The sequence below is a fragment of the Crotalus tigris genome, unplaced genomic scaffold, assembly GCF_016545835.1.
Source record: "Crotalus tigris isolate CLP2741 ecotype Arizona unplaced genomic scaffold, ASM1654583v1 scf7180000024426.592134, whole genome shotgun sequence".
NCBI lineage: Eukaryota > Metazoa > Chordata > Lepidosauria > Squamata > Viperidae > Crotalus > Crotalus tigris.
Window position 1 is genome coordinate 302378 of NW_024100593.1, and position 11512 is coordinate 313889.

The window sequence follows — 11512 nt, forward strand, 5'->3', positions numbered from 1 at the left end:
AGAAGAGGCAGGGATGGGAAGCGACCTCGGAATAAATCGGGTAGGTTGCCAGCTTCAATTGTAAGAAAGGTTTTATTTGCTTCAGACCCACAAAAATGCCCTCTTTGAGGCGAAAGGAAAACCCAAATAAATACAGGCAGCCCCCACCCCTCCGATATGCTACTGCCCCCCCAATTCAAGGTTGCAGAAGGAGGGGCTGGTCCATCCCCACTCCGTCCCACCCGTGGGGTAAATATCTGCCCCGCGACCCACACAAGGAGAAGAGGGATTAAACGTAGAGACTGAGCAGGGCGTCTTTCTCCGGAGGAAGGGAAACTAGAGTCCTTGCATTCAGACAGGCAAACAGACACCCGACGGCCTTTGGAAACGTGTGTGGATGTAGTGGACGGAGCCCAGGGGCGCCTGCTGCATTTCCTCCTCCGGAGGGCCAGACCTCCCTCTTTCGGCCTCAGGAGTGCAGGAAGCGGTTGAAGGCGTTGTAGGCCGACTCCAGATCAAAGAGCATCTGGCGGACTTGAGAGTCGTCCAGTTCGTCGGAAGCCGACATCCCGCTCAGGGTCTGCAGCCTAGAGAGAAAGGGGTCTTGAGCACAGGGGGAGGAGGGGGGCCTGCTTTGCCTCCCCAGTCTCTCGGGGGGGGGGGGGGAAGAAAAGACTAACCAAATTAATAATAATAATAATAAAGTTGGAAGGGATCTGGAAGGTCATCTAGTCCAACCCCCTGCTCAGGCAGGAAACCCTGGCCTGGACCATTTCAGACAAACTAAGGAGAAACTTCCTGACAGTGAGAACAATGAACCAGTGGAACCACCTGCCTCCAGAAGCGGTGAATGCTCCAACACTGGAGGTTTTTAAGGAGACTGAACAGCCATTTCTCTGAAACGGTCTAGGGTTTCCTGCCTGAGCGAGGGGTTGGACTAGATGACCTCCAGGGTCCCTCCCAACTTTATTATTATTATTATTATTGGCTATCCAGTCATTAATACAGTAAGCAGCCCAATAAAGGAACTGCCAAAACTGCTCCTGTTGACGTTGGCAGGGCAGGCCACGTGTATCAATAGAGACTGGATCCCACTCCCTCCCAGCATGGATGACGTTACCTAGCCGGGTAACAAAAGGTCTGCAAAAAAAAAAGACCCCCACAGTTGTCCTTGTCCTCCCCCACTCATCTCTCCCCCATCATCACATCCTTGTAGCATTGATGATGTTCCCTAGTTGGGTCATGAAACGTCTGCAGGACAACAGCCAAGCCCGGAGAGCACCCAGGGCCCCAGAAGGAGAAAAGAATCGGCTTCTGTTTCTGCATCTCCTCTGTCTTTACCCATCCCTGCCTCTCCGGCCCCCCTCCCCACCTTCCAACGGGATGGAGGGGGGGCACACTGGCAAGGCTGCCGTTGGCCCAAGGCTTCCTGTCCCGCCAGGAAAGAGCTCACCATTGGCTGACTTTCTGCCGCCCCTCGAAGTCTGGGGGCAAGTGGCTCATGCGGTTCATGGTTTCCATCAACTCTCGCAGGTCCGGCTGGATCTGTGGAGGAGGAGAAAGAGGGCCATCATCCCCCTGGCTTGGTTGTTATTGGCTCCTGGGAAAGGGAGGGGAGATAAGATAGGAAGAAGGCAGGCAGGAAGGGAAAAGGAAGGAAGGAGGCAAGAAGGGAAGTGAGGAAAGAAGGGAAGGAAGGAAAAAGTGGGAGAGGAAGGAAGGAAAGAGGCAAGAAGGGAAGTGAGGAAAGAAGGAAGGGAAGGGAGGAAAAAGGAAGGAAAGGAAGGAAAAAGTGAAGGGAGAGGAAGGAAAAGTGTGGAAGGAAGGAAGGAAGGAAGGAAATTATTGGATTTGGAGGAACGGGGCACTAACCCTGCTTGAACATAGGCAGAGGTAACCCTTTTGGCAAGCACATTGTGGCTCCAGGGCCAGGGAGCAGCCAGGGGGGCTCAGACTATTCTCCCCAGAGTCGATTGGGGGGGGGGACCAGGACCCCACCTCGCTTTGCTCACCTCATCCATGGCCCGGATTTCCAAGCGCAGCTTGTCCATCACGGTGATAAAGAGCTGGAAGAGAGAGAGAAAGCCGCCCCAGCCCCGGTCAGGCACCTGGCCGGGTCCATCTTGCAGAGAGTGGCCCCCCCGGGGTCTCCCCCTAACACCTACCGAGACGATGTCTGCGATGCAACGGTTGAGGTTGCCCTTGTCGTCCTTGATGGTGATGGGCCGGTCCTCCTTGATCCTCTCCATGGCCAGCGGGCAGTCGAGCTGGGAAGGGAAAGAGGGGCTACTTCTCAGAGAGATCCCCCCCCTTCCCCTGAACAGGCCTGGCCCCCCTCCCTCCGTCACCGGGCGGGGCACAGGCGCTCTTTCATGCAAACGCCCCCCCCCCCGTTTGATCTCTTACTCGAAACCTGCGGCAAAAGTCATCGATGGAGTTGATCTCCAGCCCTTGCACCTGCTTGAAGGCGGCCTTGTACTGGACCAGGAGGCGAGAACAGGCGGCCGTGTACCTGCCAGGAAGGGAGGGGCCCAAAAGTGAGCAGCAATGGAGGGGGGAGGAGGTCAAGACTTCCCCGTCCAGCTGTGTCGGACTGTGAAGTGTGTGTGTGTGTGCTCATCTGTTTCTTGGCCAACCGTTGTCCAAAGACAATTTCCATGGTCGTGTGGTCAATGATGGTCAACTAAGACCGGGTCTTAATGTTGGAGAAACACGGTAGTGGTACCTATTTATCTGCTTGCATTTGCATGCTTTAGAACCGCTAGTGCAGGGGTCGGCAACCTTAAACACTCAAAGAGCCACTTAGACCCGCCTCCCACAGAAAACACTGGGAGCCACAAAACTTGTGCGCGCACGCGTGCCAGAGGGCACGAGCTTGACTGAAGAGTTTAATTAAAAAGAAATAGAGGTGCTGTGCGTGTTTTCTCTCTCTCTCTCCCTCCCTCTCCCCGATCTTCTGCTCACCTGGCAAGCTGGCTTCACCCTGTTCTCCGACAAGCTGACATTCTTATTGGGCTGGCTTTCTCCTGCCTTTGGTCTGCCAATCCTGTTCCCCCCTCAGTGTGTGTGTGTGTGTGAGAGAGAGCTGCTGCTTTCTGCTGCTTTCTGCTGCTTCCTGTGTAGACGCAGCAAAGGCAGGAGCCCCACCCAATAAGCTTGTCAGCTTGTTGAAGAACAGCGTGAGGCCACTCTCTTTTTTACACACAGAGAGAAGGGAAGCGCAAGTGCCTCTCTGTAAATGACGGAGGAGGACTGGGAGCCACAGGAGAAAGCTTAAAGAGCCACATGTGGCTCTGGAGCCGCGGGTTGCTGACCCGGGTGCTAGTAGTACCTATTTATTTGTTTGCATTTGCATGCTTTAGAACTGCTAGGTGGGCAGGGCAAGTAAGGGGAACTCAGCCCAGTGCATGGTGCTCAGGTCTTGAACCCAGGCTGGCAGCTTTAACTGCTGAGCCATCGTGCCCCCTTTAGCAAAAAGGAGGGGTCTTTTATTTATTTAAAACATTGTTTACAGCCGCCCACCTTTCAGCCAATTCTGGGCAGCTCCTAATTAAAGTTTAGAAAACATAAAATCCCTTTAGAAATACAGCCAGTTAAAACAGTAACAAAATATTTAAAATATTTATTTGCATGTGTAGTCTTGTCCCTCCTGGGCAGTGGCTGGTGAGAACTAAGTTTGTACAGGTAGTCCCTGACTTACAACTGTTCATTTAGCGACCGTTTGAAATTAGAACACTCTGGGGGAAAAAAAGGCGATTTATCTCCATTTTTCACACTTGCAACCCTCATAGCATTCCCCTCGGTCACCTGACCAAAATGGCAACTGGCTCGTATTTATGACGGTTGCATAAACGGGGTCCCGTGATCCCCTTCTGTGACCTTCTGACAAGCCAAGTCAATGGGGGATTCACTTAACGACCGTGTGGTTAACTTAACTGCGATGATTCATTTAAGAACTGTGGCAGGAAAAGTCAATTGGGGCAAAACTCACTTAACAAGTGTCTCACTTAGCAACAGAAACGCTGGGCTCAATTGTGGCCGTAGGTCAAGGACTATCTGCCTTGCCGCAGATGGGGCAGGGTGACAAGAATACCTCCAGGCTGCTGGAAGTCTAATGATCCATCAAAGAAGGGGGGAAGGGGGTTAATTCCCGCTGTCACTTAATTGCTCCGAATCCTTTGACGAGTGTCCCCCGGGAAAGACTGGGCTCTCCTACCAGATCCCACCCAGATCTCTAGAAGCACCTGAGGAGGCCAGGCGGGATCATCACTTGGCCCATCACATGAGGAGGCTTTTCTCTGGGCAACAGACCTGTTCTCTCCATTTTCCTTCCTCCTCCGCATATATAATGGTACAGGTTCCCCTGCTTGAGAGGGGGTTGGACCAGATGACCTCCAAGATCCCACCCAACTCGTGTCTTTCTATTACACTCGCCACGAGGCCTTCGGACACTTACTCGTTGGGGTTGACGCAGTCCTTGATGTAGGCCTTCTCCAGGGCTTGCATGGTCTTCACCACAGCGAAAAGCTCGGCCATGTTGTCGTATCTGAAACCAAGTGGAGAGAGCAGTAGCACCGCTTCCACCCACCCAGGCTGGCCTTCCCGGGTGGGACGGGCTGGTGGGCCCAGAGGCCCCTTCTTGGGTTGCTCTGCGCACTCAGCCCTGGGCTGCTGGTCCTCCCTGCCCCTCCCCAGTTGCAAACATGGCGGCCAGATCCACTGTGGGGAGCCCCTTGACCTCCACTGGCTCCCCATTCCGAGATGCCTGCAAATCTGTACAGAGCGGGGCTTCCCAACCTTGCCCACTTTAAGACTTGTGGACGTCAACTCCCAGAATTCCCCAGTCCACGAGTCTTAAAAGTGGCCACGTTGGAGACTTCTGCCACAGGGGGGTCATTTGGGGGGGGAGAGGAGGACACAGAGTTACTGGATAGCAGGATGGGCGGCATATAAAGTCAGTAAACAGAAAGAGAAAGAACAACAGCACTTAAACTTATAAAGCACTTCACAGAACTTACAGCCCTCGCTAAGAAGGTTACAGGGTCAGCATGTTGCCCACAATCTGAGTCCTCGTTTTAATGAAGAAAGAAGGAAACGTACATACGAGAGAGAAAAAGGAAAAAAAGAAAGGAAAAGAAAGGAAATGTAAATACAAGAAAGAAAAAGAAAGAGAAGGAAGGAAAGAGAGAAAGAAAGAAAAAAGGAAGGAAAGAGAAAGAAAGAAAAAGAGAGGAAGGAAATGCAAATACAAGAAAGAAAAAGGAAAGAAAAGGAAGGAAAGAGAAAAAGAAAAAAGAGGAAGGAAATGCAAATACAAGAAAGAAAAAGGAAAGAAAGAAAAAGAAAAGGAATGCAAATACAAAAAAAAAGAAAAGGAAAGAGAAGGAAGGAAAGAAAAAAGAAAAAGAAAGGACGGAAATGTAAATACGAAAGAAAAAGGAAAAGGAAGAAAAAAGAGAAAAAGAAAAAAAGAGGAAGAGGAAAGAAAAGAAAGCAAGGAAATGCAAATACAAGAAAGAAAAAGGAAAGAGAAGGAAGGAAGGAAAGAGAAAAAAGAGGAAGGAAATGCAAATACAAGAAAGAAAAGGAAGGAAAGAAAGAAAAAGAAAAGAAAGGAATGCAAATACAAGAAAAAAGAAAAGGAAAGGAAGGAAGGAAGGAAATGCAAATCAAGAAAGAAAAAGGAAAAGAAGAAGGAAAGAGAAAGAAAAAGAAAGAGGAAGGAAATGCAAATAGGAGAAAGAAAAAGGAAAGAGAAAGAAGGAAGGAAGTCAATGCAAACACAAGGAAGAAAAGAAAACCTAAATGACAAATACTCACTTTTCCCGTTCTCGGGCATTTTTGTACAGCTTCACTTCCTGCAAGGAAAAGACGTTCAGAGCTGCTCCCGGGCCCCACCCGGGGAGGGCACTGTATCTGGGGGGGGGGGGAGAGGCTACAGAGAGGACCCCCCCATCCCGCCCTCTTTCAAGCCAGACCAACGGCAGCCCCGGCAGCGCCTGAAACGACACACAGATACAACTACGCACACGCACACACACAGAGAGAAACACCCCCCCCCTCCCGGCCTCTCCCCCGACTTGCCTCGTAGAGCTCCGGCTTGTTCCCTGGGGCTGAAAGCGGAAGGGAGGGGAGAGGTGAGCGTCGCCAGCCGCGGCCCCCCCCTTCCCCGCTGCCCCCCCCCCCGGCCCGAGGCCTCACCTCCCATCCCGGCGTTGGCGGGGATCCCGTGGAACATCCTGCCGGCTGGCTGGAGCGGCGGGGCCGCGGGCAGCTGCGGAGAACGGCGGCGGCGGCGGCGCTAGCGAGAAGCGGGGCGGCCCCCGTCCGGCCCGGGGAGAAGCTCTCTCCTCCACCCGGCCGCCCACCCCGCGGAGAGCCCGGCCTCACCCGCCGCCTCCGCCGCGCAGGCCCGCTTCCCGGAAGCTCGGCCGATCGGCTGGCCGGGTCTGCCGCTCCTCTCTTCCTCCGCTCGGCGCTCGATTGGACAGGCGGGCGCTGCGCGCGCACCTCGGCCGGGGAGCTACGAAAGAGAAGAGCGGCGGCGGCGCTGTGTGTGTGAGAGGTTCCGGGTTCCCGGCGGGAAAGCCCCGCCCTCTCCTCCCTTCGGGACGACGCTGCGCGGAGGAAGAGCCCGACGCCGCGATCGTGGGAAAAGCTGAGGTAACTCTCCCCCCACGGCTTTTATTTGTTGCCCGGAAGGGAACCCGGACCCGCGAGGCCGAGCCGAAAACAGCGCGGGGGGGGGGAGAAAAGCGAGTGGAGGCTCGAGGAGCGAAAAAAAAGCGGAGCCGCCTTTCCACCGCCGGGAGGAGAAAAGCGGGGCGGTGACTCTGACGGGCGCCCCCCCCCGGCCTGGGAGCGTCGCGTCGGGGCCGGAACGCCGCTCACCTTCCCTTCCGTGGCTCTCCCGAGGCTGGGCACGCCCACTTCCGGTCCTGCGACCATAGACGCGGGGAGGGGTAGAGCGGGCGGCTTCCGGGTGCCTGGCGCGGGGCCTGTCGGGACAGCGCGGGCTTTCCCTGAGGAAGGGGAGGGCGGCGCTTGCCTGCTTTCCCTCAGAAACGCGCTGAGGCGGATCTTGCGCGGCCTTTCGACGCCGCCGCCGCCTCATCCGCCCTCCAGGCCCGCGTCTGCGGCCGCTCTTCCCTCCCTCCCTTCCCCAGCCGGGTCCCCTCCAGGCCTCAGCCGGCAGGAAAAGCAGCCCGCGTGGAAGCCGCGCTCGGGGAGAGACGACAAAGCCCATCGTCCACAGCAGGTAGAATGAAACCCTTCGGCGTACTAATTTAACAAATGATAAAAGTCGGAGGAGGGAAAGGAAGACCTGCCGGGGGGAAAAAAAACTGTTCTTTGGATGCCGATTTGCTCTCTTTTGTCCTTCCTGCCCTCTTTCTAGGCCAGGGGTTCTCAACCTTGGCCGCTTTAAGACTTGTGGACTTCAACTCCCAGAATTCCTCAGCCAGCAAAGCTGGCTGAGGAATTCTGGGAGTTGAAGTCCACAAGTCTTAAAGCGGCCAAGGTTGAGAACCCGTTCTAAGCTCAGGAGCCGGGCTTTTTCCTCCCTCGGCTGCAGCTCCCTCTCGCTCCAAAGGTCTCACAACTGCCAGTGTGTGATACTCCCCTGCAGATTTATTGTGCTTTTTAAAAAGTTTTTATTAGATTTTATAGGATTAGGGATAGAATGGGGTCAGGGTTAGGGTTGGCGTCAGGATTGGGGTTACCCCCCAATAACATTTTCAATATTTAGCAAACAGAATATTGTCTGGGTACATATATTTACATAATTAATATACTAGAAGTAGTAAATACAATTAGTTATCGTAAGCAGTATTATTATTATTAATAATAATAATAAAATAAATAAATGTTGGAAGGGACCTTGGAGGTCATCTAGTCCAGTGGTTCTTAACCTTTTTGAACGAATCGCCCCCTTGAGCCAATGAGGAAGTTGTCATCGCCCCCCCTCCCTCTCAATCACAACATAGGAAATAATTCTTCAATTTATGCAAATACTTTTTTTCTTTTCTTAAAATTGTCATCAGGACATATCGATGCAAATAATTTATTTCCAGTCTTTTTCCCATATCTGCCATATTCTGGCCAATGACGTGCCACTGTATGGGTAGACGCTGCTGCGCAACACACACAAAGATAAGCGATGCGTCTTCACGTATGTACGGCGTTCTGTACTGAAGCTAGCTGGAGGAACATTTGAAAACACAATTCAATCCACTAATAGTGAGCAATCTGATGTTTTTGTATGACAGCGATTCACTGTACGAAAAAGTCTCAAGTGTCCCCAAAACTTCTCACTCCATCGCCTCCATATTGCACCCTTTTCGTTCCATCGCCCCCCTGAAAAATGAAATTGCCCCCTGGGGGGCAATATCACCCAAGTTAAGAACCACTGATCTAGTCCAACCCCCTGCTCAAGCAGGAAACCCTACACCATTTCGGACAAATGGCTGTCCAGTCTTCTTAAAAACCTCCAGTGGTGGAGCATTCACAACCTATGGTGGCAGGTTGTTCCACTGATTAATTGTTCTCACTGTCAGGAAGTTTCTCCTTAGTTCTAGGTTGCTTCTCTTTTTGATTAGTTTCCATCCATGGCTTCTTGTCCTGCCTTCAGGAAATACTTTGGAGAATAACTTGACTCCCTCTTCTATGGGGGAGCCCCTGAAATATTGGAAGACTGCTATCATGTCACTCTTAGCCCTTCTCTTCATTAAATCAATCCATAACATATCTTACTAATATGTATTCAGAATTACATATTGCATTCCTTTCTCTCTAATTGTGCTTTTTGACCCCTGCTAGGCCAACCATGGATAAATCGTGCAAGAAAAGAAAAATTTCGGAAGAACACAGAATGTTTAATGATACGTGGACATATTCATTTGCTTTCACTACTGACAAGACTGGTTTACCGGTATGCTTAATATGTGGTGAGAAATTGGCAAACAACAAAAAGTCGAATGTTGCAAGACATTTCCAGAATAAACACACAGCCTTTGCTGAAAAATATCCGGATGGAGACGAGAGAAAAAAAGCCGTTTTGGAACTGATGCAGAAGGCTGATCTGAAGGTTGATCTGAGCAAAAATCATTTTAAGAAGATGAACTCTGCACATTCAACTACATATGCTAGTTTTGTGGCCGCTCAGGAAATAGTCAGGCACGGGAAGCCGTTCACAGATGGAGATTATATCAAAGAATCATTCATTAAGATTTCAGAATATCTATTCTCGGACTTCGAAAACAAGAGTGAAATTGTGCAGAAAATCAGAGATATGCCTCTCTCTGCAAAGACTGTCAAAGACAGAACCGTAGAAATGGCAGAAAACATCACCAGACAGCAAATTAAAGACATCAATTCAGCTGTGGCATACTCAATCGCCTGTAATGCATCCAAAGAACAAATAGCGCTGTTCTGCCGGTATGTGAACTCTGCTGGGCCACAGGAAGAAATGATTGAGTTGATACCACTAAAAGGCCAGACTCGGGGCGAGGAGATCTATGAGGCTGTCTTGGATTATTTAAGAACCAATGAAATAAACACCACCCACCTGGTGTCAGTGGCTACTGACGGGGCACCGAGTATGACAGGAGCACAGGATAGCTTTGTGGCTTTGCTGCAGAAGTCGCTGGGTAGGACGCTGCTAACATTTCACTGCATCCTGCACCAAGAGGCATTGTGCGCTCAAACATTTCCTCCGGAATGCGCAGAAGTAATGAATGTGGTCATTCAGATTGTCAATAAAATAATGGCACAAGGTTCAAATCGCCACCAGTTTCATTTCCTACTAGATGAGGTGAAAAGCACGTCTTCGGATCTCCTGCTGCACAACAAAGTCCAGTGGCTGTCCAGAGGGGAGGTGCTAAAACGCTTTGCCGCGTGTCTGGAAGAGGTGAAAATTTACCTGGGCACCAGAGGGCTCACCTTTCCGGAGCTGCAATGGCCAGAATGGCTAGAAAGGCTACACTTCATGGTCGATATGACAGCGCACCTGAACGTGCTGAACACAACTCTTCAGGGGAAAGGAGGCACAGCCCTGCACATGCTGGAGGAGCTTTTGGCATTCGAGCACAAGTTGGCAGTGTTTGCCAAAGATTTAGAGAGAGGTACACTGTCTCACTTCCCCTCTTTGAGGGACTTCAAACAAGCTCACGATGTGACAAATTTGGAGCATTTGCAGTCTGCAATCACCGCAATGCAAACATCGTTTGGAAAGCGATTCTGTGAGTTGAGAGAGGAAAAAAACACATTATCTTTCCCTGTCGCTCCCCTGACCATCGATCCATCCCTCTTGAATATGACTGCCTTTGTAGGTGTAAGCCAACCCGATCTGGAGATGGAGCTGGCCGACATCGCCGACAAAGACATGTGGGTGTCCAAGTTCCAACGCTTGACGGCTAACCTTGAAAATGTTGCCCGTCAGAAGGCCGTTCTTGCTCAGAACAACAAATGGAGTGATATTGAACGCCTTCCCAAACCGGAGAAGCTTATATTCGACACCTGGAATGCCATCCCCGTCACTTACACCAACATGAAAAAATATGCATTTGGAGTCCTGTCGATCTTCGGATCCACCTACATATGCGAGCAGGTCTTCTCCAACATGAACTACATTAAAAACAAATATCGCTCACGCCTCGCGGGCAACAGCCTGCAGTCCTGTGTGAAGATGAAGCTGACGTCTTACAGCCCTGATGTGCAGACGCTGTGCGCTGAGATTGAGAACCAAAAATCACATTAACCAGGTAAAATCAATATTTCAATTGGCTATTATTTTGCAAATATATATATATATATATATATATATATATATATATATATATATATATATATATATATATATATATATATATATGTATGACATTGTTCGGTGAAATGGTCCTTCTTTTATTCAGGTTGACAGCGGGCTGCACGCTCCAGTACACGTGATAAAAGGATGACGGCACACAGAAGCAGACGGCATTTTTGGTTTCCTGCAGGCGGACAATTTAAGTTTGCCTTTTTATTTCATAAATACAAGGAGGACTCAAGTAGACATTATTTTATTTGAAAGTAACCGTAGACCCGGCGTCTTTTTTTCGGAGTTCAAAATGTTTTTCTTGCATGGAGAAATAAAACATAAAATGTTTTCTCTGTAGCAGTTCATTGATTTCACAAATGCAACATGCTATAGTTTTTTTATACACAGCATGAAGGTAAAAAAAGATATATGCAGTGTCATCTTCATTTTAGATGTCAAAAGGATTTTGTGGCTCCCGGCATTTTCTCTGGGAAATGGGTCCAAATGGCTCTTTGGTTGCTGACCTCTAGTCTAGGCTCTTGGTCTCGGTGGTCCTTGACCTATGACCACAACAGACCAGAGCTTCTGTTGTTCGGTTTCTAAATGAGTCACACCTAATTTCACCACCCTTTTGCCGCTCTGGTTCTTGCAGCTGTTAAGTGAATTGTGCAGTCATTAAACGAATCCAGTTCTCCCCCCCCCCCAATTGGACTTGGTTTGTTGGAAGCCGGCTGCAAA

The 11512-nt window shown here is 50.4% G+C and overlaps 2 protein-coding genes across 3 annotated transcripts; one reads left to right on the forward strand and one right to left on the reverse strand.

Moving 5' to 3' along the window:
- Positions 1-228: 228 nt before the first annotated feature.
- VPS28 (VPS28 subunit of ESCRT-I) lies at positions 229-6922 on the reverse strand. Its single transcript, XM_039330197.1, has 10 exons — positions 6871-6922; positions 6181-6502; positions 6064-6092; positions 5800-5837; positions 4436-4525; positions 2386-2491; positions 2145-2246; positions 1992-2045; positions 1433-1524; positions 229-566 (listed from the first exon to the last, which is right to left on the reverse strand). Exons 2-10 carry the CDS (start codon positions 6215-6217, stop codon positions 449-451), a joined length of 666 nt encoding a protein of 221 aa, XP_039186131.1. The 5' UTR covers positions 6218-6502; positions 6871-6922; the 3' UTR covers positions 229-448.
- LOC120302165 (general transcription factor II-I repeat domain-containing protein 2-like) lies at positions 6509-11123 on the forward strand. 2 transcript variants are annotated; one of them, XM_039330196.1, is made up of 3 exons: positions 6509-6642; positions 8797-10739; positions 10890-11123. In XM_039330196.1, the coding sequence occupies exon 2, from the start codon at positions 8804-8806 to the stop codon at positions 10733-10735; it is 1932 nt and encodes a 643-aa protein (XP_039186130.1). In that variant the 5' UTR covers positions 6509-6642; positions 8797-8803; the 3' UTR covers positions 10736-10739; positions 10890-11123. The 2 variants fall into 2 exon arrangements, with proteins under 2 accessions (XP_039186130.1, XP_039186129.1); XM_039330195.1 differs by lacking the exon at positions 6509-6642 and adding an exon at positions 7043-7237 and having other exon boundaries at positions 10890-11122.
- Positions 11124-11512: the final 389 nt, after the last annotated feature.

Excerpts from the sequence above, each read along its gene's own strand:
- VPS28 (XM_039330197.1), bottom strand. The coding sequence starts at position 6,217 with ATGTTCCACGGGATCCCCGCCAACGCCGGGATGGGAG. Across the intron at positions 6,093-6,180 it reads CGCCAACGCCGGGATGGGAG|CCCCAGGGAACAAGCCGGAG; the intron begins GTGAGGCCTCGG and ends TTCCGCTTTCAG. Across the intron at positions 2,046-2,144 it reads GCATCGCAGACATCGTCTCG|CTCTTTATCACCGTGATGGA; the intron begins GTAGGTGTTAGG and ends TCTCTCTTCCAG.
- LOC120302165 (XM_039330196.1), top strand. The coding sequence starts at position 8,804 with ATGGATAAATCGTGCAAGAAAAGAAAAATTTCGGAAGAACACAGAATG.